At 38.2% G+C, this 26,016-nt stretch overlaps 3 protein-coding genes across 6 annotated transcripts; 2 read left to right on the top strand and 1 right to left on the bottom strand.

Annotated features, from left to right (window-relative positions):
* The first annotated feature begins 6,709 nt into the window (after positions 1–6,709).
* irgq2 (immunity-related GTPase family, q2) lies at positions 6,710–7,849 on the top strand. Its single transcript, XM_031745937.1, has one exon. It carries the CDS (start codon positions 6,710–6,712, stop codon positions 7,847–7,849), a length of 1,140 nt encoding a protein of 379 aa, XP_031601797.1.
* Positions 7,850–8,136: 287 nt separating this feature from the next.
* si:dkey-24p1.1 (uncharacterized protein LOC556718 homolog) lies at positions 8,137–19,141 on the top strand. 3 transcript variants are annotated; one of them, XM_031745930.2, is made up of 17 exons: positions 8,145–8,224; positions 8,803–8,877; positions 8,984–9,394; positions 9,903–10,172; positions 10,749–10,997; positions 11,274–11,543; positions 11,674–11,955; positions 12,686–12,946; positions 13,395–13,667; positions 14,048–14,308; positions 16,216–16,294; positions 16,389–16,452; positions 16,535–16,671; positions 16,879–16,936; positions 17,666–17,754; positions 17,838–17,895; positions 18,154–19,141. In XM_031745930.2, the coding sequence occupies exons 2-17, from the start codon at positions 8,829–8,831 to the stop codon at positions 18,373–18,375; spliced, it is 3,033 nt and encodes a 1,010-aa protein (XP_031601790.1). In that variant the 5' UTR covers positions 8,145–8,224; positions 8,803–8,828; the 3' UTR covers positions 18,376–19,141. The 3 variants fall into 3 exon arrangements, with proteins under 3 accessions (XP_039476124.1, XP_031601790.1, XP_039476125.1); XM_039620191.1 differs by lacking the exons at positions 8,803–8,877; positions 8,984–9,394; positions 9,903–10,172 and having other exon boundaries at positions 8,197–8,224; positions 18,154–19,138; XM_039620190.1 differs by lacking the exons at positions 16,879–16,936; positions 17,666–17,754; positions 17,838–17,895; positions 18,154–19,141 and having other exon boundaries at positions 8,137–8,224; positions 16,216–16,268; positions 16,535–16,669.
* Positions 19,135–24,632, bottom strand: LOC116325116 (myelin-associated glycoprotein-like). Of its 2 annotated transcripts, XM_031745932.2 has the most exons (13): positions 24,555–24,632; positions 23,975–24,131; positions 23,822–23,861; positions 23,391–23,462; positions 22,879–23,244; positions 22,489–22,785; positions 22,105–22,362; positions 21,761–22,021; positions 20,922–21,188; positions 20,522–20,818; positions 20,338–20,428; positions 19,910–19,979; positions 19,135–19,388 (listed from the first exon to the last, which is right to left on the bottom strand). In XM_031745932.2, exons 4-13 carry the CDS (start codon positions 23,434–23,436, stop codon positions 19,158–19,160), a joined length of 2,184 nt encoding a protein of 727 aa, XP_031601792.1. In that variant the 5' UTR covers positions 23,437–23,462; positions 23,822–23,861; positions 23,975–24,131; positions 24,555–24,632; the 3' UTR covers positions 19,135–19,157. The 2 variants fall into 2 exon arrangements, with proteins under 2 accessions (XP_031601792.1, XP_039476126.1); XM_039620192.1 differs by having other exon boundaries at positions 23,391–23,861.
* Between the last annotated feature and the right edge of the window lie 1,384 nt (positions 24,633–26,016).

The raw sequence follows: 26,016 nt of genomic DNA, 5'->3' as shown, positions 1-26,016 counted from the left end.
ACCTGCCGTTAAATTTTTTTTTTTTGGGGGTCCAAAATTGATTCCCATGAGGACCGCAGTAGTCAAATACTGTCACATCAGTATGGAAAATATGAATTTGTAACATCCTGTAGCGACATCTGTGTTAGGCCTGTTTCCTGTGCAGTTTGCTTCCTGTACATTTCTTGAGCATTCTTCTGTTAATAAAACTACTGAATTTTGAAAGGACAAAAAAAAAAAAAAAACTGCCCTCTTGTCTCTCCTGAGAACATTTCTCAACATTATTTCTCTTTCAGTACAATTTTGACCTCATCAGCACTGTTTTCAGAAATATGTAACACACTAAAATTACTTAAAAATTGCAGAGGTTATTTTCTTTTTTCTTGTTTTTGCTATTGACTATAGCACTTTAATTAACTGCTATTTAGTATAGCGGTTAATTAAAGTGCAACACTTTGCTCTTATATGCATATGTAAGAATGACATACTTCTTATTGCTGCAAATAGCATTTCCTCTTTCAGGGGTTAGGTAGAATTTCAGAAGCCTTGCCATCTTACATTTGAAGAAGTCTGTCAATAGTAAATACATTTCATGATATATTAACAACATTTTCAAGTCTTCTGTCCCTAATGTATCCTTCTTCTTGAACATTTGCCTTTTTGTTGAGATTTGGTGTTGAGTTCAGTGCATGGCTTCTCTGGAGGCAGCAGTGTGCAGTGTTGTTGGACTGCATTATATTATTACTGGACACTTCATGAAGTACACGTTGCTTTTGGATCAATCTTTTGATTTTGAAGTGTTGTACATTCAGAGATGTTCTTCTGCATACCTGGGTATAATGAGCAGTTATTTGAGCTACTGTTGCCTTTCTATTAGCTCAAAAAAGTGTGATCGCTGAGCTCTGACATCAGGCGAGGATGTTTTTAGCCACTTTCTGGATATTTTCTCTTTTTGAGACCATTTTTATGTATCTTTCTGTACACATTAAAGACTATAAATAGTGTAATTCAATCAGGAGCGTCCTTAAAAATGCTGAATAAATAAATTATAAAGATAGATAACTTTGTAGGGGTGTAGGGTGGGGTTATGTTAACCATAAATTAAAATTTGTCTTCAACATGGATGAAAATTGATAACAAGTCTCATAACTAGAAAACTATGATTCTTATAACTGTCTTAACGCTGTCTTTATATTTATATTTATGAGGAGTAAAAGCCAAACTCGTGTCTTGTGGAGGAAACCTGTCAGCGAGCAGGTTTAGTTCAGAGTGCGCCACCCCAATAACTGACTCAGACGTTTGCTCTATTTCTGCATCAGAAAACCCACAGTTTCCCTTATTTCACAGTTAACAAACTCAGGTTTGACTTAAACGTGCTTTCTGGAACAACAGGTCTGACTTTTAACGGCTTTGACACAGCACAAATGGCACTCAAACAGCTACACAGTGTGACAGCAAAAGTAGTCTGGACAGTGCATCTGCAAGTAAAACATAATGTTTTTCATCATGTAGCCTTAGCGCCGCATTTAAATATACAAGTTACTTTTACTTTAAATAAATAATATTGTGGTCACCTATTCTGCTCCATTACAACTCCACATATTTATTCTTGCAGTCTATTAGCATGAATCATACTATAACATAATCACTGTTTGTCATATAATGAGCTTTGATGCAGTGTTTAGAGCAAACATTTTCAGCTCCTTTCCCTTTAAGACTACCTGCCATTTACCGTAACCTTTTCTTTTCATCAACAACAGCTTTTAATAGTACGTCAGGACTCTTAGCAACAGAGCTGTGTGCAAGGCACACAGCTCTGTTGCATTCACATCATTATATATGATCAAGACTAGAGAAAAAAATGTGTGAATGTGTGTTTAGAGAAGTGTAAAGCCTGACATTGTGGCTCACAAGGATTGCTTGCACATAAGCTGACCTCATTATTTAATATTGATCATGTCTGATATCTATTTTGAACATTCACCATTGTGAGTCATTCTACATGACCAAAAACAAGGAAAAGCATCACAGGTCTGCTTTTGAGGTTTTATTTCCTTCTTCGGTTTCAAGCTGAATTTAACATTTTAATCTCATCTGTTACAAGCCCACTGAAAGTAGCCAGGGTGTTTATGTAACAATATATAAAGTCACATTTTTACAGATGTGCAGTAAGAGTAAAGACTATGAATACGGATGATTTCAAATGGAGATAAAACTGACTAGAAGAATGAAACCTGAGCAGTCACTCTAATAATGACTTGCACAACATACGTAGCTCTAAAGCAATATATCACAACCCAAATCTATGCATGTAAATGTCTCTTGAAAGGAGACTTATGGCTACCTCCGCCTTTGATGTTGTGATTCAGCGTGTTTGCACTGCAACCAAAGATTCTGCAAAGGCCTGACCTTTTTCTTCAAAATGCCACTATTAAGGAACTACACTCAATCTGCTGTAATTTCTGTCCTTCTTGAACCACGAGGTCAACAGCACCGTCATCCTTACTGTAAAAGATTAAAGCAGAACTTCTGCTGTATGTGTGAGTGGAAATGAAAAAGGGAGAAATAAAAGGGAACCTCACCACAAAAAAGTAGAAGAAGGCGGTCCCTCATCATCATTTCTAAATATATCTTCTTCTTTTTTTTTTACCACCACTGTTTCTTGACATTAGTTTGACAGTTTTTAAAATCTATATCTTTAAAAAGGAACAAACCTATTGTATGTAGAAGGAGAAGCACTTCAAAGGAAGAGGAAGAAGGTGATTAAAAAAGGATTCCATAAGTCTGTTCAAGTGTGACAATAATTAAGAAATGTTACTATGTTGTACTTTGACAGTTGTTGCTATAGTGTAGCTATATAAAGGAATACATTGCAAAGACAGAAATAAACAAACAACAAACTGATGACTTATGTCAAGAAGATTGCAGCAAAATGTGTTCCGTGTTATTAAAAGGCTGCTGTGGTATTTTACTCTATGTTGACATCTAGTGGCTTTATTAGGAAACTGTTGTAAACAGCAGTGCAGGAGCCTATGTGAGGGGTTTTAAATGTAGCAGGTGATGAACGGCTCACTATTTGTCACCTCTCAGGTGAATATGGCTGATTCAACTGAGAGGTGTATTAACAAATCACTTGCGGACTTCTCAAAAACTGATATCTCCTTGTTGATAAGCAAAGCAAGATACAGGAAAAAGACAATGGGCCAAAGAGAAGGACAATGGTGAAATTTAGAAAGGAGGCGCAAAGGAAAGACCAGAAGGAGATGGTGAAGAGGAGATCACAGGCGAGGATGAGGAAGTATTTTAACGCTATGGAGCAGTAAAGTGAGGTGAGGACAAAGTTAGTCACCTCAATTCAAATGACTGGGGTAGTTATAAAGCTTTCAATTTCAAATCTCATTTTGTTTAAGCCTACACAGTTTACACAGGATTGTCGCACTGTATCGGGGTCTATGCTGGACCTGAATATTAAAAAAAACACACAAAGTCCATGTTAAATATCTTAAACCTGAATTATTTCAAATGGGCAGCAGGGGCCAATTTGTGTGGTTGCAAAAAAGAAAAGATGTCCAGTTATTTAGAAGTCTATTTTCAGCAATATTTTTATTTAAATGGAAAAGACATAAGTCCGCAATCCATCTTCTTCTACTTCCACACCTATGACCAATTTAGAACCACCAATTAACCTAAAGCCTTGCATGACCTTAGACTGTAGGAGGAAGGGGAACATGCAGAACATGCAAACGCCACACAGAAAGGCCCCAGGCTGGTTTCAAACCTTGGATTTTTAGCTGGGAGACAACAGTGCTACTGAGAGCAGCACCGTGCTACCCTGTATGTCCTTTTTGTTAAGTACAAAGACACAGTAAAAAACTGTGGATTTATAATATAGAATTTCATTTCCTGCATATTTGCAGTTCTGTATTAAGATGGACTAGTGCACACTGTACAGGTCTGCATGAGCTGGCATATCATATCAAGACATAAGTAGCATGCAAGATCATACTGTGGTTCTAACCCTTTCACGCATAGTGGTCACTGCAGCTGACAGCTATTCAAAGGCTGTTTTTTTTGTAATTGCGTCAGTGTTGATACTTGGACATAAACCACTACATTGGACACTGATGTGTGACTCCATATCTTGCCACCCAGTCAAAACATATGTTGTCCACCTAAGAGGACATGTAAAAAACTCTTTGAAAAGTACGTTTAAAAAAAATGAAGTTCAAAAATGTTGTTTGCATGCCTAAAGATGAATAAAAATACTTAAGAAAAAAAATCCTGATTGAGGTTGTCTTAATGCATGCATGAAAGCGTTAAAAAGACTTTAAGCTTGACTAAGAAATGTATGTTTGATTAAAGTGAAGATCAAAGTTCATGTTCATGCACTATTTGTGCAGGGGGCTATTTTGAGAAATTTGCTTTTAATAGATAAGATCAATACCGCAGACACAGGCTCACGGCTTACGTGTGGTATTGCAGAGACAAAAGCTACTACTCTCTGTCTGTCTGCCCAAAGTTCAGGACTATAGCCACACATTTTGTTTTTTTAATCCACACAGAAACAGAAATGTAAAAAACAAACAAGAAACAACAAAAAAAACCGTAACACATTAACTACATCTTGCCCAAAGGTTTCCTAGCAACCTGGCTGTAATGTCAAGGTGTCACTGCACCCAGCCGTGACAGTAAGTTATGGTTGAGAAAGTCTGGTGTAGAAATAAAACAATTGTCCCCTGCTGTCAAATAGATGAGGAGTAACTCACAGATGAAACCTAAAATAACATCTGACGCTTAGCAGGTGTTAGTTATTTTGCATACAGGGTTCCTCTAAAAATAAGAAGGGGGAAACTCTGTAGCATTTTTCATGACTTTTGAACACGTAGCGCTGCATAGCTGTAACAGTTTTAATGGTTGTTCCTCTTTATTAGTAACGCCAAAAAAGAATTTAATAAATGAAAGAAAAATGAAACTGTCATGTTGCTCTTTCACTGTGTCAGCACTGATAAAGAAAGAAGCAGAGGTACAGAAACAGATGCTGAACTGTAGCATTACCATGAGGGCATCCCCATATCATTCAGGTGTTGTTCTATATACACTAAATGAATCTGCTGGGTTAGGGCTTAACCTCAGGTTTAATTTCCAGTCAGATCTCATAATCTGTATTAAAGACCACTATAGGGGAATATTCATAATCTTTATTATTAGTTTCTTAAGTGTAGGTTCAAACTGTGTTTTGCATAATGATGGTTTACTTTAGTCAAGGTCATGAACACAGTCATGTTACAGTGCAAAAGATTCAATCCCAATTCAAATATAGTTTATCGTTTTAAAATTTATGGCAATCAGTGGACTTTTGGTAGTATAACGTCGTCCTATTTTTTGCCTGACATAGGATTATAGCTGCGCAACAGTCCTGGGTCTTCTTTGACATATTTCTTTCAGAATATGATGCACAACTGCGCAACATGTTTGCAGCTGGTGAAACATCTGGACTGTTAGCAGGCCGGTTTTGCACCCAGAGTCTTTAGTAGTTTAGCATCGTCTTGCTAAAATATGCAAGGCTTTCCCTGAACAACACATTACATACATGGGAGCATTTGTTGCTCTAAAACCTGTGTATAAGTTTCAGCACTGATGGTACCTTTCTAGATGTACAAGCTGCCAATTCCACAGGCACTAATGTACCTCCATCCCATCAGAGATCCAGGCTTTTGAAGTGAGCACTAATAACAAGGTTGAGTGTCCTCTTTAGTATGCAGAAAGTATTATCCATTTTTTCTAAAAAAGAATTCTGAAATAGTTCCTACAGATATATCACATATATATGCATGTATAAAATATTAAGCTGTAATAAAGAAATTCTTGCCCAGATAACAGTAATTATTTGGACATTTTGCTTATTTTGAAATAAAAAATATTACGCCATAAATAAATCGCCATTACAAAGTAAGTTATACAGCTGTATCTCATTTATATTTGGGGAAATGCGTCTTTCTTCTAGCAGGCTAACATATGTTAGCCGCTGGCTTTGCACATTCTGTTTAATCATGTATGTGCTTTAAGTGATTTTGGATTAGGGCTGAGCTTACAGGATTAGAATGTTCCACTAGCTGGATGGACCCTTAAATAGCTCAACCTGAAGCTGTCAGTGCTTCAGAGCTGTAGGAGAATCGCTGTTTGACAGCAAAATATTTCAACGATAGGACCATTTCTGTTCCAGAGGTGCAGGTAGGTGTGTGTAGTATTGTTCAACGGAATTAACAGCAATGTATTTTTAACATTTCAGCATTTCTCTTCATCATTTTTATTCTGTTAAGTATTTATTTTTTTATACCTTTGTGGGCTTTCAACTGCTTATGAAAACAGATGAGATTTCCTGTCAGTGAAAACAATTTCCTGCATGTTTGTATATTGAACCATGAGAAAACAGAGGACTTATTTATTGATTATACCTTAAATTAATACTGTAGTGAAGATGGAAGAAAACATAAAACTGATGTTTTTAAATTATCAATACAAACTGTGTAAAGCTCTTTAGTAAGTCGTTTTCTCCTCCTTTCTGTTACCCCAAAGTTATTATTGTTTTTGATAAATCGTTGCTTTTTCAAAGCTACCCTTTATCAATTTGCCAGCTGTAATCATCTCTATTTTTATACTTTAGAAAGATAATAAAGTGTTTTAGAGCTGTATTTTTTTTTCTAATTGTACTTTTTGTCTTTCTTTAGCAATGGCTGATGTTTTCAGAGGCCTAAACCTCCTTGAAACCCTTAAGGAATCTATTGAGAGCAATAGGTTATCAGATGTTAAGGATGCAGTGGAAGACCTCCTTATCAGCAGGATCAATTTGGGTGTGGTGGGGGACCGTGGGGAAGAAAAGGCCTCCTTCATGAACTCCCTCCGTGGTCTCGGGGCTGACGATGAGGGAGCAGCTCCTTCTCCAGCCTCTGTTGCTCCAGAGGGTGTAGCAGGCTACCCTGACCCCAAACACCCTGACTTTCGCCTGTGGGACCTGCCACCTGTTCCAGACATATCTCCATTTGAACCAGAGGGCTACATGGATAGATACAAGTTCCTCCGCTACAATGCGGTCTTTATGACATCCACACAGACAGTCCAACCCAACAGTGTAGATGTTTTCTTGGAAGCCCTTTCCCTGCAGCGACAAACAGTGTATTTCATTCTCTTAGCTTCAGTTAAAGACTCAGAAAAGATCCTGGAAGAAAAAAAGAAAGCCAGTCTGGAAGTGCTGAAATCAAAGGGTATGGCACAGCCTAAAGTCTACCTGGTCGGACCAGCCGCCCTGGAGAGGTTCGACTTCCCTACTCTGTTAGCAGATATGAGTAATGATCTTCCAGAGATCCGAGCACACGCCCTTGTCTTAGCTCTACCAACACTCACCTCAGCTCTGGTCACTCAAAAAAAGGAAGCATTCAAAGCACTAGTATGGGCAGCTGCCTCACTGTCAGGTGGGCTATCAGCAATTCCTGTTCCCCTTGTTGCATCTATGGTGGACTCAAGTATAGGAGTGCGGATCTTGACCAAAGCACAGTTATCTCTTTGCCTGGATGATGAGTCTGTGGAGCGATTAGCCCGACAGCGAGGCATGGAACCTACAAAACTTAAAGAGTTACGAAACTGTGTGCTGTCAGTGGAGGTTAGCAAGGGTGAAGTGAAAAGGAGGTTGGCGGCAGCAGAGAAGGACTTGGCCACAGTTTCATCGAAGCTGCTGGAGATGGCGATGCCTAGAAATGCCCGTTCGGTCAGCCGCTCCTTTGCTGCTATGCTGAAGGCTTTAAACAGTGCTATTGATGAGATGGCAGCTGATGCTCAAAACATACTAGCGGCTGCTCATGCAAAGGGGAGATGAAGGCAAATTTTTTTTCTTTATGTTATGTTCAAAAGTGTATATTTTTCATTTATAATACAAAAGTACACTGTTAATACTATGTAAGCATAAATTCTACAAATAAACGCCAAGCACTTTAAGATTCTCTGTGCCTGTTATCAATAAATACTCAGAAAACAGAAGCTTTCACTTTTAATAACAATGCTTTAAATAGATGAAGTGGGAGGAACTGACTCTGTACTGTAACAAGCTTGTTGAAAATTTCACCTTCAGATTCTCCTCTAGCTTGACTAGGCATGCAAATATTTTCAAGATTTTAAGTCAACCGTGAAAACTTCCTTATTGCTACTTTAGAAGAGATCATGCATTCTACATACCCTAACTGGATCCTCTAAGGTAAGAAAAAGCTTATATTTGTACTCTTTGGTCTGAAAACCTCTTCCTTGTTCCTTTTAGTGCCTATTTCAAGTTGTCAGTAAGTATGTAATCGCTGTCTGTACAGATTCATCACCACTGCAATGGTTATTGTCTTTTTTTTTTCTTTTTATAGAAAAACTGAAGTTTTGAGTTGAATTATTTCTGATCTGGATTTCCAGTTTTCCCTGGAAACATTACCCTTTCATTGTTCTTTCTTCTTATGTGTGTGTAATGAATTGTTAAATGCATAAGTGACGCAAAAGTACTCTATCAATAAGCCAACAGCACTATAGTGATGATTTAAAAACTATTTTTTCTCCAAAGAACAAAATTAAAATTGCACTGCTGTAGGTGTGTGAAAAAATGACCTAAGTGTAACCATTTAATTAACTATAAGGTTTCAAGAAGCAACAGCTTTCTGAAAGCTGTAGCAAACAGGAACAAGAAAAGATCCTGTAGCTGATTTGCACTGAAAACAAAAAGCTACCTTGTTATAAGTTGTAAAGCTTACATTATGACTCAGTTGCATTACAAATATTCTTTGTTTTTTGTTGCAGAAATCAAGCTTTAGTTCTATGTGATAATGAAAGGTCACAGCTTTGGGTGGTTGATTTTGCTGTTTCTAATACAAAGTAGGTGTTTCATTACTCCATAATAAGTGCATTGTTTCCTTTTAACATCTGCATTAGGGTCACATTTATTAACGAACTTTCTCACTGGTTTTTGTCATCGCTATAGGGTTTTCTTGTGAAACTCATCCTAAAAATCCCTTCAAATTACAAGACTCTAACTTGACAGCTACAGAGGGGTCCTGCATTGAAATCAAATGCCAAGTCTTAAAATCTGTCACTGATGCTCAGGCATCCTGGTTTTGGATGAAGGATGCAGTTTGGATAAATGGGAGTTTTAGTGCCACTACTATTTTCAGTTCTTCTGAGTCAAAACATCCTGTCAATGCACACTTTGCAAAAAGGGTGAAATATGTCGGCTCTTTATCTACAAGTTGGAAAAATGCTCCTTCCCAATGGTGTAGTATATTGATTGACGACCTGAATAAAACTGACACTGGAAACTATTCTTTTAGATATGTAGGAACATCTCAAAATGATATTTGGACTACTCAACCATTTATGAACCTCACAGTCACAGGTAAGCGCAAAGATCAGAGTGCTGAAAGATATACCGTTTTCATATTAGATATTTTAAAGCAATTTGAAAGATACAAAAAACAATGCCTTTTTGTAACTGAAAAAATTGCAACATAGAAATGCGTACATAAAATCTGGTCAGAAAAAAAGTTATTTCACATATTTTATTTCATTAAGATGATAATAATGAACAACATCTTGTATGAGAACTCAATTTTCTGCACCTTATTGGCATTCTCCTTGGAAATATAAGTAAAGCGATCCCTTAGGTGTCATTCGCTTGAACATAGTACAAATAAACAATACAGCCATATGCATACTAGCCATATTTAGCTAACACCCGATATTCTAATCTTCATGAATTTTAACTAAGCTAGTGACATCAATGTATGATCCTTCAAGGAGCAGCCACATATTATTTGTTCCTAAAACAAACATATTTGTAGTGCTTGTATGTTATACTTTTAGATTTTATCACATTCCTGTTGTCTCTACATTTACATTTGCAGAAAATCCATGTCTGCTCACTTTTGAGGAACCAAAAAATGTGACTGAAAATGGCAATGTAACACTTACATGCTCCACATTAAGCTCCTGTACTTCAGGCCTAAAAATTGAAGGTCCTTCGGCATCACTTTCCCAAAGCAAATCAGAGAACCCTAAAAAGACCACACTGAGTTTTAAAGTCACTTGGGAGGATGATGGGCATATGTTTTCATGCCAAACAGAGAACAATACAGATCCATGTTTGATTCGGAGTATCAGCCTCACTGTAGGATGTAAGTTCATAACCGAAAGTTTATTAATGTCATTTCTACTGAAGTGTGGACCTAATTACTACTTTTGTAAAAGATATGAATGATGTTAAAGAGTCTGAGGACTAAGGGAGTAAAATTATTACATTACTTTATTACAAAAATTGGATTATTAAATAATACAAATTTGAACATTTTGTTAGCAGCCATTATTTCTCTTATAAAAAAATGAATCTGTGAAACATCTGTTACTACTGTGTCAGAGTCAGATTAGAAGAAAGTGATAAAAAAAATTAAATTGATTTAAACAGATCTGCCACCAGAAAATGATCTTGTTCTGCTGCAAGGTGAAAAATAGAAAAGTAGTGTGTTTCTGTTTTTTCTAACTCATTTCAGAAAACCTGAATTGGTACAGTGTCACACCTGCGTTGTAATAAATGTGATTAGGTATTTTCACCTTGCTGCATTTGTGAATATATGGATGTATCTGAAATCCAATACTTGTTCTATTCTGTATATTTCATTTGTATAAACAATCAACACACTGTGTACCTGTATACACACTATTTGCTAATCTGTATCGATTTGCCTTTTGAACAGATGCTCCCAAAGACATGTCTACAACTATAAGCTCTAACGTTGTAAAGGAAGGAACGTCTGTCAGTTTCACTTGCTCTGCTAAAGGCCAACCTGAGCCCACTTTTAAATGGACTAAAGATGGTCAAGATCTTGACTCAAATGCCAATTGGATGATCTCATCAATTAATGCATCACAGAGTGGATCATATACCTGTAAAGCTGAAAACAAACATGGGAGTAAAGAATCAGTGGTGACTGTCATGGTTATTTGTGAGTATTGTTTCACATTAATTATGTTAATCTATTCTTACAAATTTTTAGCAAATGTCATCATACCTGAAGGCCTTTTAATGGGTTTGTATCTCAGTGGTTTAAGCTTATGTTGGTGCAGTTTAAGATATTGTTGTTGTATTTGGCATAAGCCTTTATTTTTTATGAGAATCCTGTATTTTATCATTTTTTAGTTCTGATTTATCAGCCCAGTATTTTCAGCGCTGATTATTACAATGAATCAAACTTACCAAATACTGACATCTTCTGTTATAGATGCCCCTGATGTTGACATAGAGATTTCACAGGAGTCCAAAAGAAGTCCAAAAACGATTATACAAGGAGATAAAGTCACTTTTACATGTTCTGTTAAGAGAAGCTACCCAAAACCAGACTCTTTTACTTGGCAGAAAGACAAAACACATATTGATTCAAAACAGATAACTGTTGTTGAAAACATACAGCCAGAAGACAGCGGTAATTACACATGTAGTGCCCAGAACACTGTGGGCTCTGGATCAAAATCTCTTCAACTTACAGTAGAATGTAAGTTTTACACCTCTGTGTTCCATATATCTATGAACATAACAGAGAAGAAAAAAAAAAGATTAGTGCTGATGCTGTATTGACTGTTTCAGTATCAAAAATATTCCGAAAACTATTTATTGTTTTCCAGACAAACCAAGGAAAACCAACATTTCTATCCATCACACAAGTGTGAAAATTAATACAGCCGCCACATTCACTTGTTTAACTGATGCAAATCCAGCCCCTTCAAGATATTCCTGGTTTCATTATAAGCAGACTGACCTCTCCCAGAAGAAGATGCTCATGGTTTTCAAAGAAACTCTTCCCTTAGAAAAAGTAAAAAGAGCAGATGAAGGATGTTATATATGCAACGCGAGCAACAGCATTGACACAGGGGACACTAGTAAGCCCGTGTGCATACAAGTATTGTGTAAGTACTCTGCTGATATATTAAAGTTTCTCTGCGCTTTGTTTTAGAACAGATTCACTTTATCAATCAGTACCATCACAGAGAAAAAAATGCATACATGCTTTTTCAGATCAATGTGATTATTATTGTTGTAGCATAGTGTTAGATGAAGCTGCACTTGCCTAATGATAATTACTTAGTATGTTAACTGTCAAGCAAACTAGTCAGTGTTAACTTAGATATTTTAACCCAAGTAAAAGTTCAAATTTTACTTAAACTGCAACTTTTATACAAAGAAAATAAAAACATACTGCATCATTTAGTGAATGCTGGTTCAGAATAGAGCTGACATTCTGTTGGAGAGATCGTGGCTCAAGAGTTGGGAGTTCACCTTGTAATCAGAAGATTGCGGGTTCGAGCCCCGGCTTGGACAGTCTCGGTCGTTGTGTCCTTGGGCAAGACACTTCACCCATTGCCTACTGGTGGTGGTCAGAGTGCCCGGTGGCGCCAGTGTCCGGCAGCCTCGCCTCTGTCAGTGCGCCCCAGGGTGGCTGTGGCTACAATGTAGCTTGCCATCACCAGTGTGTGAATGGGTGTGTGAACGGGTGGATGACTGGTTGTGTAAAGCACTTTGGGGTCCTTATGGACTAGTAAAGAGCTATTCAAATACAGGATTTACCATTTAAGGACTGATCTTGTAATATCATTCAGCATGTTAAAAATGATGCTCACAGGTGCTTCCTCTCCACAGTTCCTCCCAATAATACCCATCTGTACATGACTGAGTTGGTCACTGAAGGCGAGCCTGTCGAAGTCAACTGCACTGCTGAAAGTTTCCCATTGCCAACTTTCACCCTGGCAAGATATTCTAAATCAAATTCTCAGAGTTTACCTTTAAACAACTCCTCCTACAAATTTAAGGCAACTTCAACAGACGCAGGCTTTTACACCTGCAATGCCTCAAACAGCGAAGGAAACCAGTGGAGCTCAAAAAAGCAACTGGTGGTGAGATGTAAGCAATTGAGTGATGCATGTCTTTGTCATATATATGTTACATCCAACACAATTATATTCTGATAATATTCAATCATCTAATAACTGGACAATAACTTAAACTGAAATGTAATTTTAGTACAATTTCTCAGGCAGTAAAGTTTAGCTGTTCCATACTTTCAAGCTCCTATTTTTTGTTTTTTTTTTTACAAAAGACACATCATCAGCTCAGGAAACAGTGTTCAAGGTTCAAGAAACGTGAGGCATTGTTGTAATATATTAACTACTGTTGTTTTTCTTTATTAGCAGGTTAGATTATTTTACTGCTGAATTTCGGCTATAATAGAATTTGAGTTGTAAATAATTTAAATATTAAGGTTATGCTTTCACAGAAAGACCTTGTGATTAAAAACAAACAAATAAAAATATCATCTCATTTCTTTGTTTATAATTTGCGTTAAATGCAGATAGCCCCAAAGAGGTGAAAATAAAAGCTCATCCTGATCTTATTGTAAAAGAGAATGAGTCATTAACACTGGATTGCAGTGCCAACTCGTACCCATCAGTAAGCTCCTTCACCTGGATGAAGATGATCGATGGGACGACGGAAACCACCATAAGCACTAGGACACAGCTCATTGTGAATTCTACCAGTGTCTCTGACAGCGGGAAGTACCACTGTACGGCCATAAATGAAATTGGAACTGGAAAATCAGAGCAAGTTGAAGTTAAAGTTAAGCGTGAGTACACTTGAATATTTCAGTCATTGTTTCTCACCAACAACAGAGTATTCACACGTCTGATACTTTGCTTTGTAATTATTTACTCTTTTCATCTAAACTTCAAATATGACATGGACTCTAACAAGTGGTTGATTTTACTGGTTTGATTTGAACATCTTTTAGTTTTTCATTCTGGGATAAGTAAAATGCTTTAGAAAGTTCATTCAGGTTGTGCCACATGTGCGCTTTGGACCAGCAGCTAAGGGACATGAGAAAGGAACATTTCTAACTCTAGATGAAGCAGCTTTGAATAGAGCAACTGTACACTATTTAGCTATTCTGTCTGATTTTGAAGTCATTATTTTGCGTTTCCTTTTCTTCTTTATTCCTCTGTTTAGATGGTCCAAAATTCACAAAGATTGAAAAAGTAAAGGAAGAAACGATTAATGATGTGACAACAGTGACCCTGAGGTGCATCAGTCAGTGCTATCCTGAAGTCACACAATATTCATGGTACCAGAGGATAAACAAAAAAGAGAGCAAAAATGTAGCAAACGAGAAGTATATTTCAGTAAGATCAGACCAGCCTGGGGAGTACTACTGCGTCGCAAAAAACGAGATTGGTGAAAGATCATCTGAGCCAATCAAGCTATTTGACGGTGAGTGAATTCCAAAGGCATGGACCCGTATCTCTACTGTGCATTATTTAATAAGCTCAACTTACTCATGTCCAGGTATTTACAAATCAGTGCCTATTATCCATCACCTACTCCTGCATAATGTCTGTGTAATCAAAGTAAACATGTGTCAGGTTACCCTTATTTGAAAAGTACATTTAAACAGAACAAAGAAAAAAAAATTATACACACAATGTGTGTATGCCCTTAAAAGTAACACTGCCCATTGAGCTGTCTTGGTGGAGGTTTGTGCTCTTTGGGTGCATTTTGTTCTTCTGTGCTATCTGTTCGCAAATCTTTCTATACAGGGAGTGCAGAATTATTAGGCAAATGAGTATTTTGTCCACATCATCCTCATGTTGTCTTACTCCAAGCTGTATAGGCTCGAAAGCCTACTACCAATTAAGCATATTAGGTGATGTGCATCTCTGTAATGAGAAGGGGTGTGGTCTAATGACATCAACACCCTATATCAGGTGTGCATAATTATTAGGCAACTTCCTTTCCTTTGGCAAAATGGGTCAAAAGAAGGACTTGACAGGCTCAGAAAAGTCAAAAATAGTGAGATATCTTGCAGAGGGATGCAGCAGTCTTAAAATTGCAAAGCTTCTGAAGCGTGATCATCGAACAATCAAGCGTTTCATTCAAAATAGTCAACAGGGTCGCAAGAAGCGTGTGGTGGAAAACCAAGGCGCAAAATAACTGCCCATGAACTGAGAAAAGTCAAGCGTGCAGCTGCCAAGATGCCACTTGCCACCAGTTTGGCCATATTTCAGAGCTGCAACATCACTGGAGTGCCCAAAAGCACAAGGTGTGCAATACTCAGAGACATGGCCAAGGTAAGAAAGGCTGAAAGCGACCACCACTGAACAAGACACACAAGCTGAAACGTCAAGACTGGGCCAAGAAATATCTCAAGACTGATTTTTCTAAGGTTTTATGGACTGATGAAATGAGAGTGAGTCTTGATGGGCCAGATGGATGGGCCCGTGGCTGGATTGGTAAAGGGCAGCGAGCTCCAGTCCGACTCAGGCGCCAGCAAGGTGGAGGTGGAGTACTGGTTTGGGCTGGTATCATCAAAGATGAGCTTGTGGGGCCTTTTCGGGTTGAGGATGGAGTCAAGCTCAACTCCCAGTCCTACTGCCAGTTTCTGGAAGACACCTTCTTCAAGCAGTGGTACAGGAAGAAGTCTGCATCCTTCAAGAAAAACATGATTTTCATGCAGGACAATGCTCCATCACGCGCGTCCAAGTACTCCACAGCATGGCTGGCAAGAAAGGGTATAAAAGAAGAGAAACTAATGACATGGCCTCCTTGTTCACCTGATCTGAACCCCATTGAGAACCTGTGGTCCATCATCAAATGTGAGATTTACAAGGAGGAAAACAGTACACCTCTCTGAACAGTGTCTGGGAGCTGTGTGGTTGCTGCTGCACGCAATGTTGATGGTGAACAGATCAAAACACTGTCAGAATCCATGGATGGCAGGCTTTTGAGTGTCCTTGCAAAGAAAGGTGGCTATATTGGTCGCTGATTTGTTTTGGTTTTGTTTTTGAATGTCAGAAATGTATATTTATGAATGTGGAGATGTTATATTGGTTTCACTGGTAAAATAAATAATTGAAATGGGTATATATTTGTTTTTGTTAAGTTGCCTACTAATTATGCACAGTAATAGTCACCTGCACACACAGATATCCCCTAAAACAGCTAAAACTAAAACAAACTAAAAACTACTTCCAAAAACATTCAGCTTTGATATTAATGAGTTTTTTGGGTTCACTGAGAACATGGTTGTTGTTCAATAATAAAATTATTCCTCAAAAATACAACTTGCCTAATAATTCTGCACTCCCTATATACTGATGTTCTGTCTCTTCTAACCACAGACACAGTTATGAAGATTGTGGAGGCCTGCTCGCTTTGTCTTATTTTTCTAATTGTATGCATACTCATCTTTTTGTACAGGTAATATACAAAGTAAATAACAAATAGTTTCCATTAGACAAACGTGTTCGGGTGATTGGCCTGTATGACTGCTCTTCTGCTCCTTTGTTTACAGACGCAGAAGGAACAATTTAATTCAACAAAGAACTACAAATGTGTGGTCCTGGAGTAGTTTTCTGGTATTAACTGATATGTTAAATCTTTTGAATTGTTAGTGAAATGAAACAAAAATGATGCATTTCCATCTGTAAACTTAATCAGGGTTCCTGGAATGGAGTCAGCAGGAGCAGCGGGAATCAGAGTGGTTTGGCCGAGCCGTTCAGGAGCAGAGATGACCTCTTGCTAGACCAGTCATGTCAACCAAATGCCCAACGACCCCAGCGTCATCCAGACAGCACGTAAGTCTGCAGCAGCTCGCACTGTCCAGCTCAGAACAAGGGACACATTGTTGGCAGGGGAGCTGGGTGCTGAAGCTCACTCTTTCATCAAAGCACCCATTTAACATCATTCAGTTATGAATGGCACACTGAGAGTCTGCTCAGCTTTTGAATGGTTCTGATTCTGAATGTGCATTTTTTATTTTTAACATCATTATTTTTTTACAGGACTGCATCCAACGTGAACACTGTTTACTCTGCTGTGAATCTGCCCAAAAGCAAACAGGTGATCCAATCATATCAGAGCAAGCTTAACAAAGACAAATCCATTTACAAATGAATAAATAAATGAAACTTTAATAGTGACAATATTAAAGTATAATGAAAGTATACTGAGAATTGGGTATATTTCAAAGATTGCTCATTGCTGTTTTACTGCACAGCCTCATTTCATTAAACAGACTTATAAAACACTGCACAACTGGAAAAATTAAATGTATATATTATATACATTTAAGTTAAACATATATTGTTAACTCTTAAATGTTATTAACTTCTAATTATGCCAGTGAAAAAACAACCTAATGTTTTATAAAAATCATTCAGACAAAATTCTAAAAGTAAAAATATAACTTGAAGCTGAAGCATAAATACTTGAACAAAATGTCTCAGTAACTGGCAAAAGATTGCAAAGAGGCTATTTGATTCTATTTTATTTGATCTTATTTTGTATTCATTTATTTATTTTTGTCTGCACACAGACAATGTAGGAAGGCAATAACCTTTATTAACCACTAAAAACATGTTTCCGTACTTTAGGGGCTCTGTAGAAAATAATAAAAGTCGAGTAGTTTGTAAAGTTTTATCTCCACTAATCCAGCCTTTGTATGCTGTCCCTTACTGTTAATATATATCTGTCAGTATAGTTATTAATTATGCTTCATTGTAAGGCATGAATGAACTGATTCAGTTGTTACTGTACATTCATTAACAAGCTCTCTCTGCATTTGCTCAGGCTGCCTCTGCACAAAACCCAATCAAAGGTGGAAACATGGGAAATGATTCTCTCAACTACGCTTCTGTGTTCTTTGTGAACAGAAAAAAGTGAGAATTCAGTTTTGCATATAAAAGGAGCCTAAATGATATTTTATTACATGACTTCTTTTATGACTATATGTTTTTCCCAGTGATCCAGAAGAGGATGCTGAGTACTCTGTGGTGTCAAAGCCAAAGAAGTCAAAAGTGGTAAGAAACTTCAAAACGCCTTTTTTTCATGTATCTCATTCGGTTTATTACCTTATTTCACTGTATTTGTATTGTATTTGTATATCATATACTCATTGTATATGATATACAAATACAAATAAAAATCATTGTAGCAAGGAAAATTAAGTTAAGGCAAAGTAAAGAATGAAAATGATCTTCAACAAGGGTTATTTTTGTACATCAAATCAAGACACTGTCAGAAATTATGACACCGTTTTGTCACTTTTTGTCATCTAGACAGAACAAGAAGGGCAGGAGGACTATGAGAACATCGGCGAAGAACTTCCACCCAAACCTCCATATACATATAACTTTGACTCAGACACAGATACCAGTGAAGATGAAGTAGAGGTCAACTATGCTCATGTGAACTTTAAACCAAAGTCTGGCCACCAGCGAGCAAAGAAAGACTCCAACAGCAGTGAAGATGAAACTCAGTACTCTCAGGTCAAAATTTGACTAAAAATGCTTTGATCCTATTCAGACATCTCTGCCAGTTTGTGCCATGGATGTTCTGAAATATATTTGCCAGGCTAACTATACTGAACAAGGCTTTCATCACTTGAGTGTTTCTTTTTTCCTTCCTGGGATATAATTTTAGCTTTCCTTTATGTATAGTAATAAGTCCCCACAAGTACACAAACCCATCTTTTTATCACAGATGTAAGACTGTTGGGGAAGTGTATATGGATAAGTTATAAAATGAAATGACTGCTGTTGTAAAATTGTGCTCCCATCCTCCTGCTGAGTTTTTTAATGTATATATCTGTACTTTACTGTATGCATAGTTCAATTTCATAACCTGCTTTGACACAAGCTGTTGTTTGATGGCAAACTTGACTGCAGGGTCAGTTACTTGTGTCTTTTAATCACATAATAATTACGCATTACAAAGTTGTCAATAAAAATAAGTGCCTAACAAGTTTTAGGTTGTACCTGCTTCTTACACACTGAACAAAGGGTTTTTTTCAGAATTACACAAAGGTTAGTCATAAGCATATAGTTAAAGATTCAACCTCAGCATACAGATATGTCTTTTTTCTGTCACGCAATTTTTACTAGTAAGACAGGAGAAGAATTTACAGACGAGGATCAAAACCAGGGCTGGAGGGAATGTCCAAACTCCTGAGCTTCTGCTGTCAATTCCTCTAAAGCTAAGTGACCACTTTTTCATTAACCCTTCCTATAAGTCCCTTAGCATCTTTCTCTTGTCCCAAATGAGCATCTGTAAGTGTTTCTTCTTACTTTGTATCTCCTCCATTGCTTAGTGCTTCTCGGCGGATCTCAGAATACACACCAGTCTTAGAGGCCAGGCCTTTGATCTCACCTTCCCCGAGCTTGCCCTCTGACCTGGCCTGAAGTTTAGCAAAGTCCACATCAGCATAATGGAGAGAGTCTTCCTGGTATTCTGCTGCTTCCTCCTCAAGAACTGCTTTATTGACATAAATCACATCTGCCTTTGAAGAGTTAGTCTACAGAGAAACCACAACAGTGTGTTTCAGTAACACAGAAAAGATGTTTTTTTCTCTTTCAATGATGAGGGTCACTTTAACTGCATTTTTTTAAGAAAATATGTTTTAGCATAATATATTCATTTTTACTATGCAAGAAAATGCTCATTTTATCATTCAAACAAGACACACTCTTAGCTCAGGGAGTCAGAATATGTTTTTGGGATCTAAAGAGCTTGGAAAGAAAGGCATCTGGACTTCTTTAAGTTTCTTGAAGACGTTTCACCTCTCATCCGTGAAGCTTCTTCAGTTCTTTCCAAGCTCTTTAGACTTGGTCTCTAGACTACAATGACCTGGATGAATGAGAACCTTCTCAGACAATATGTCTTGGGTTTTCTTTTGCTATTTGCTAATATTGTTTTGGTGTTTAAATCACACTGACACATTGGCATGTACACAGGAAGAGCTGGAGGCAAGCTCATTCTACCACAAGTGGGTTTTTTTTCCATCTAACCCATATATATGCAGCAACATAAACTCACCTCATTGGTGACTAAACAATCTGAAATATCCACAAGTCCCTTGTCAAGTGAAACGTTGTCCTTCCTTTTCCTGCAACATTGAAGCATGCTTTAGGAAAAATACTTTCTCCTGGAAAATTCCTTCCCACGAGGTTAAAAACTCTAAAAGTCATTATACCCCTTGATGTAGTTTTGATTTTGTCATAAAGTCATGCATTACACGTGTGTGGTTTCAACTTCAAGGTGGACATAGAAACTTTCTTTCAGCAGATAAACTTTCATCAGGAGGCTGTCTTGTTAGTAATGATTTGTGGCAGCTGTGGTTGCTCTATAATTAGCCAGCTTCTAAAAGGAACCTTGAAATCTGTCCGTTATATGCATTTTTGATTATATATGATGATCGTAACCTACTTTGAAAATGTCTGGTACCAGTGTTCTGTGTTCCTCACCTGTAAAGGCATATCAGTAGTGGTATGAAAATCAGCAACATCCCCAGTGCTCCCACTCCAGAGCCAATCAGCAAAGAAAGAGTATGGAGGACTTTAAAAAAAAAACAGTCATATCAATCACTAAAAGATGCAAATGACACAACAGAAAAGCCAAATATAAAGTGAAGCTTACAGATTTCTTTACCTAGCTGAGTTTCACTGGAGGATATATTGAAAGCCATACTATCAGACCCCAGGGAGTTGCTGCTCAGGCAGACCAGAGAGGGCATGTCTTGGCCCAGGTAGTACAGAGTGATGACACTCCTTGCGCTTGTGCTCCCCAGATTTACTTCCCGAATTGGGATATCAGCAGAGTGATTGACAAGCTCGCCAGCCAGCTGCCAAACCAGGGAGGGAAGCGGGTTCCCCTGAGTGTTACAGGTACATCGGATCTGGGACAAAATCTTGACACAGCGGGAAGAAAATAGGATCTCTGGAGCAACTGAGACAAAGAAGGTAATGGGTTAACAGAATAGGCTTATGGGCGTTTTTCTTGGGGAAACATAAAGGCGTCAAAGGAAAGAAAACAAGAAGAATAGTCTTACATGTGACATCAATGCTGACAGGCTCTGAGCATTCAGCTCCATGGATATTCAGAGCTTCACAGTGATATTGATCATCTGAGAGTTTTGTCACATTGAAGGTGAAGTCTTGCTCAAAGCCCACCGCTTCCTTTTTTCTTCCTGCCACCTGGAACCAGGTGAAGTTCACCGCTGCTGGATTGGCGATGCTTGTGCAAGTCAGAGTCACAGAGCTGCCATCCAGCACAGGACCAGAAGGATCAACAGACACTGAAGTGTTTTTAGGAGGATCTGCAAGGAAAATAATGTTCCTTGTTAGTAATGCATCCAAAGACTTTTTTAAAACTTCTGTGGGAATGCATATTCAGCCTTTCAGAAAATATATAAATTAGGATGCTCTGGTGCAAGTTTTAGGACAGAAAGTTATTAATTGATATACATAATACTTTTTTCTTATTCCATTGTTATTCATATTATTCCTTTTTGATAGAATTAAATGTGTTTTGCTTTGGGGCGCTTTTAATCATACTTTTCTGTGCTCTTACAGCTTGATGAGGACACAAATTAAACAAAACAGCTACACATACATTGAGACACTGGCACACATGTGGACACAGTGGAACTCAGTCATGATGGCCTCAGAAGGATTTTGAGGTTGTCACGCAATATGACAATGTGTTACTGTCCATAGCTCAGGCACTAGTGTTGCCCTGTTAACAAATCTTGGCCCCAGATCATGTTGGGTTGAGCACAGCTGGATATACAGTAGAGCCATATTCAGGACGTGAGCACACTGGAGACATACAGTTCTGTTGTTTGTTTTCGGTGTAAATCAATGTCTTTTCTGTGTTAAATTAGCTCACACTGAATGTCCAGCTGAATTGCTGCTGACGTTTCCTCTCCCAGATCATTTTTGGCTGTACAGTGGTAATCGCTGCTGTGGCTGGTGTCGGCACCGTCTATGACCAAGACTGGTCCGAGCTCCTTATCCATCTCATTATCTCTGTACCAGGTGTAGTTGGTCACTGGTGGGTTAGAGTGGCTCTTACAGATCAGAGAAACAGAGTTGCCCTCCAGAACTGGACCAGTGGGATCGATGATTACTGTTGTTTCCCTCGGGGAAACTGGAAAAACAAACGAGCATGGGTTCAGTCTATGCTGTGATCCAACATTTATAATCTGTCTTTATTGTTTCAGTGTCACTTACACTGTACGTCAATCTGAGTGACAGAAGAATTCTGGCTTCCATATCTGTTACTGACGCCACAAAAAAACTGACTGTCAATTTCTGACACTGTGGCTGAAAACCTCTTCTTTGATCCCATCACTGACACCTGATCTCCATTCACTTTGTACCAGGTGTAGCTGTCCACGGCTGGATTTGCATTAGTGTTGCAAGTCATGGTCACTGAGCTGCCTTCTTTTACAGGACCAGAGTAACTGACTGATGTGTTTTTTGGAGGATCTGAAAGATAATTATGAAATTGCAAATACACAATCTATCTGCACAGACGAATCATATATCAGATGATAAAATCATGTTATGGTATGAATGCAAACAACAAAAGAAAAAGTGATAAAAAATACTCACAAAGAACACTTAGCGTCAGAATTTTTTCATACAGAAGGTCACTTTTCCCAGCTTGTCGGTTATAGAGGGCAGTGCACGAAATCTTTTGTTCATTGTGAAGGTAAGAAGCAGTGAAGCTCATCACAGAGGTCGCAGGATTAGCTTCCACTGCCTCCTCTGTGTCACCTAAAGTGGGTGACCATGTCAGAAGTGGAGGAAGAATAGGACAGTGAGAAACAGCGGAGCAGGTCAATGTCACTGCAGTTTCTTCTTCTACCTCCAGGCTTGATGGAGTTATGGTAGGTTTAGGCAGTGAATCTGAAAAGTAGAACAATACAGAAATGACATAAGGAACTAAAATGTAGTAAGGATGTGACTATACGTGTACAATAGCAAGAGGACGGGACAAACTTTGAGTGGTGATGAGGACACTTGAAGGAAAGTTAAACTTCAAATCATTGTCACACTGCAGTCTGAAGTAATAGTTGTCATGGTGGCGTGCTGGCATATTGTTGAAGATGGTGGTGCAGTCTTTGTCATGCAGGATCCCAGTCAGGGTTCCTTGCTGGATATTTAAGCTTCCACTTGCACCGGTGAGGCTGGAATCAAACACCGGAGTTCTACTCCAACCTTTCTTCCAGATAGCTTTACATGAATCATCCAGGAATTCCTCCCATTCTGGGGGCAAGGTGAATCTGCAGCGGATCACCACACAGGATCCACTGAGTCCTTCTACAGTCTGAGACAAGAAGACTGCCCAGTTTTGGCATAAGCTACCTGAGTTGAAGCAGCAGAAATATGACATTAGCTAAGGTAAAGTAAACATTCTAATTACTGCCAGCGTAAAGGTTCTGCATTTGCATCTACATATGAGGAAAGACTGATACGTTCCTGGCAACATCACTGAAATTAAAATAACATACCTTGAAGTAGACTGCATATGAAGAAAACCTTTATAGAAACCATCATATTCGTCTGATGATCCAAGTGAGGTACTGGAAACAGAGCAATTTTATTGCTTGCTATAAATTTTTTTTGTATGGCTAACATTAAACATGAAAATGCAATTTAGTCTTTAGGACAAGCTGAGAGCTTTCATTCTACAAACTGCTGCTGTTATGCTAAAAAATAACTGAAATATTGTTTTAAGCCTACTTCATTGTTTCTTTATTTATTCTTTATTTGCATATGGTAATTTCCCTTTTTTTTTTTTTTTTTTTTTTTTTTTTTTTTTTTTTAAATGGTAACACATAACCTAAAAGGAGAAGGTAAAATAAAAATGCTCTATGATCTTATTCTTTCTCTTTATCCCAAATGGTATTTCATATAATATTCATTAAAGTAACAGTCCTACCTTAAAAGCCAACAGAAGTGTTCAGCATACAGTGTCTTTTCTGGAAAGAAAAAAAAAGTTTTAAAAAAATCATTTGAGGTCACAAATCCTGAGATCATTTTAAAGTATACAATGATAACATGAATATTAATAACGTTAAAATTAAGGCTTTACCAGCATTAAAGCATCAGTGGTAGTAATCCAACAAGTGAGTCATGCCAGACTGGCAGTGTGTCTGGATGTCGCGCTCAGCTCTTGTCAGATGTGCCCAGGGAGTGGCGTACAGCACAAGAGGGTTTTGATACTCTCTCTGTATTTCAGCTGTCTCAACCTAGTGCAGAATTGTGTACCAAAATCAGTATAAATCAAGGTGGAATAAAGAGAAACTCAAAATACACTTTGTTGGGTTCAGCTGCTCATTGCTTAATAACACAGATATCTAATCAGCCAGTCGCACGACAGCAAATAATGCATAATAATTCATTTGATCCCACTGAGAGCTTGGAATGGGGAAAAAAAGGTAAATTATGTAACTTTTAATTTGACATGATTGTGGCTGTGAGATGATCTGATGTTAATAATCTATGGCAAAAAGAATAAAGACAGTTCTAGCACACAAGTTCTTCCTGGTACTAGCAATGCGTACCTAATAAAAGGGCTGGTGAGCATACACAGTGATGTCCTGTGCAGGTAGAAAACTGATTTTCATATGTATACTGTATTGTTCTCTTATAAAAACGATTTATTATCCTACCTGTTACCAGAAGCAGAAGTCATCAGTGGACTCAGTGGTATTTATGGTTCTACTGGGGTTCAAAGGGAAAAATGAAAAGCTTTAAAGACAGCTTCAGAAAAAAAAGAGGGAACTTTATGTGGTTGTGCCGCTGATGTCAAAGGAAATGTCATCATACGTAAAAATGCCAGAGGAGCAGGAAATTGCACAAGGGACTTTGTTAATCAGATAAACTGTATTGCTAACAATAAGGGTTTGTTATGAGTTTGATCACAACTTGGACTTTCGATGGACACGTCAAACTGAAAAGGATGCTCAGCAGGTTAGAATGACTGAGGATGGAGCTGGAAAGGTACAAACAAAGGAAATCGAGTGTTTTGACAAGATTAAAGGATAAATTTAGAAAACGAGAGAGAGGAGGCTGGGTGGAGGATGGTTAGTGAATAAGGATGTGCAGAGGACTACTAGGGAGGAAATGAGGTTATGAAAAGGATGTTCATAACCTCAAATCAGTTATGAAGAGGATGAAGAGTGGAAAGGCAGACAGGCCACATGATACATATGCAGCTGTCTAGGAGAGAAGACATTGGACTTTTTAACCAGACTCTTTAACACAATCTTGGAAAGTGAGAGCATGTCTGAGGAATGGAGACGTACAGAGGTGATACTTTTCAAGAGCAAGGGTGATATACAAAACTGCAGTAACTACAAAATTCAGCAGGAGCAAGAAGTGTGTGGGCAAGGGAGACACGTGGAAAGCTCAACATGTAACGCGCAGAGGTACAACAACACAATTTTTGTTTGTTACATACACAGTACAACATATAGTGAACATGCAGTGAAATGCTTGTGTCCTGAACTACGGACAGGCTGCAGACGTAGCTGCACCACTCATGGCTGGTTTTTAGCATGGGGGGTCTAGCCAGGACCCTTACTGGATACCGAACTTGCGATTCCCACTCCAGAGGTGTGAAGTCTTACTACTACACTAGGTAGTGACGGTGAATGAGTTTTAAGTATCTGGGGTCAACCATCCAAAGTAACTGACAATGCAAAGGAGAGGTGAAGAAGAGAGGTGAAGTAGGTGGAGTTCAGTGTCAGGTAATGAGTCAAAGGGAAGGTTTACAAGTTGATAGCAAGACCTACTGTGTGGTTTGGAGACGGTGACACGGATGAAAAAACAGCAGGCTGAGCTGGAGGTGGCAGAATTGAAAATGCCAAGATTTTCACTGGGAGTGACCAGAATGGATATGACTAAAAACTAGAGTGAAAACTCAGGTTGAGCAGTATAGGGACAAAGGTAGAGATAGCTTAGACATTTCAACCTTACAGAGAAGTGATAGTCAATATCAGACGAAGGATGTTGTTGATGTAGTGAAGGAGGATAATGCAGAGGGTTGGAGTAACAGAGGAGGATGCCATGATCTGCTGTGGCAGCCATTAAAGGGAGCAGCCGAAAGAAGAAGATGGCAAACTGAATGAT

This window comes from Oreochromis aureus, linkage group 11 (genome assembly GCF_013358895.1).
Source record: "Oreochromis aureus strain Israel breed Guangdong linkage group 11, ZZ_aureus, whole genome shotgun sequence".
Classification (NCBI taxonomy): domain Eukaryota; kingdom Metazoa; phylum Chordata; class Actinopteri; order Cichliformes; family Cichlidae; genus Oreochromis; species Oreochromis aureus.
Note: the sequence above shows the minus strand (reverse complement) of the source record. Positions and strands in the feature narration are given on the sequence as shown.

What these genes read in the sequence shown, in the direction of transcription:
- irgq2 (XM_031745937.1), top strand. Translation starts at nt 6,710, where the DNA reads ATGGCTGATGTTTTCAGAGGCCTAAACCTCCTTGAAACCCTTAAGGAA.
- si:dkey-24p1.1 (XM_031745930.2), top strand. Translation starts at nt 8,829, where the DNA reads ATGAAAGGTCACAGCTTTGGGTGGTTGATTTTGCTGTTTCTAATACAA. An exon ending in TCTTCAACTTACAGTAGAAT is followed by an intron (nt 11,544 to 11,673) that starts GTAAGTTTTACA and finishes ATTGTTTTCCAG; the next exon opens with ACAAACCAAGGAAAACCAAC. An exon ending in GGTCCTGGAGTAGTTTTCTG is followed by an intron (nt 16,453 to 16,534) that starts GTATTAACTGAT and finishes AAACTTAATCAG; the next exon opens with GGTTCCTGGAATGGAGTCAG.
- LOC116325116 (XM_039620192.1), bottom strand. Translation starts at nt 23,517, where the DNA reads ATGTTAGCCATACAAAAAAAATTTATAGCAAGCAATAAAATTGCTCTG. An exon ending in TCTGACGCTAAGTGTTCTTT is followed by an intron (nt 22,363 to 22,488) that starts GTGAGTATTTTT and finishes ATTATCTTTCAG; the next exon opens with ATCCTCCAAAAAACACATCA. An exon ending in CTACTGATATGCCTTTACAG is followed by an intron (nt 19,980 to 20,337) that starts GTGAGGAACACA and finishes TCAATGTTGCAG; the next exon opens with GAAAAGGAAGGACAACGTTT.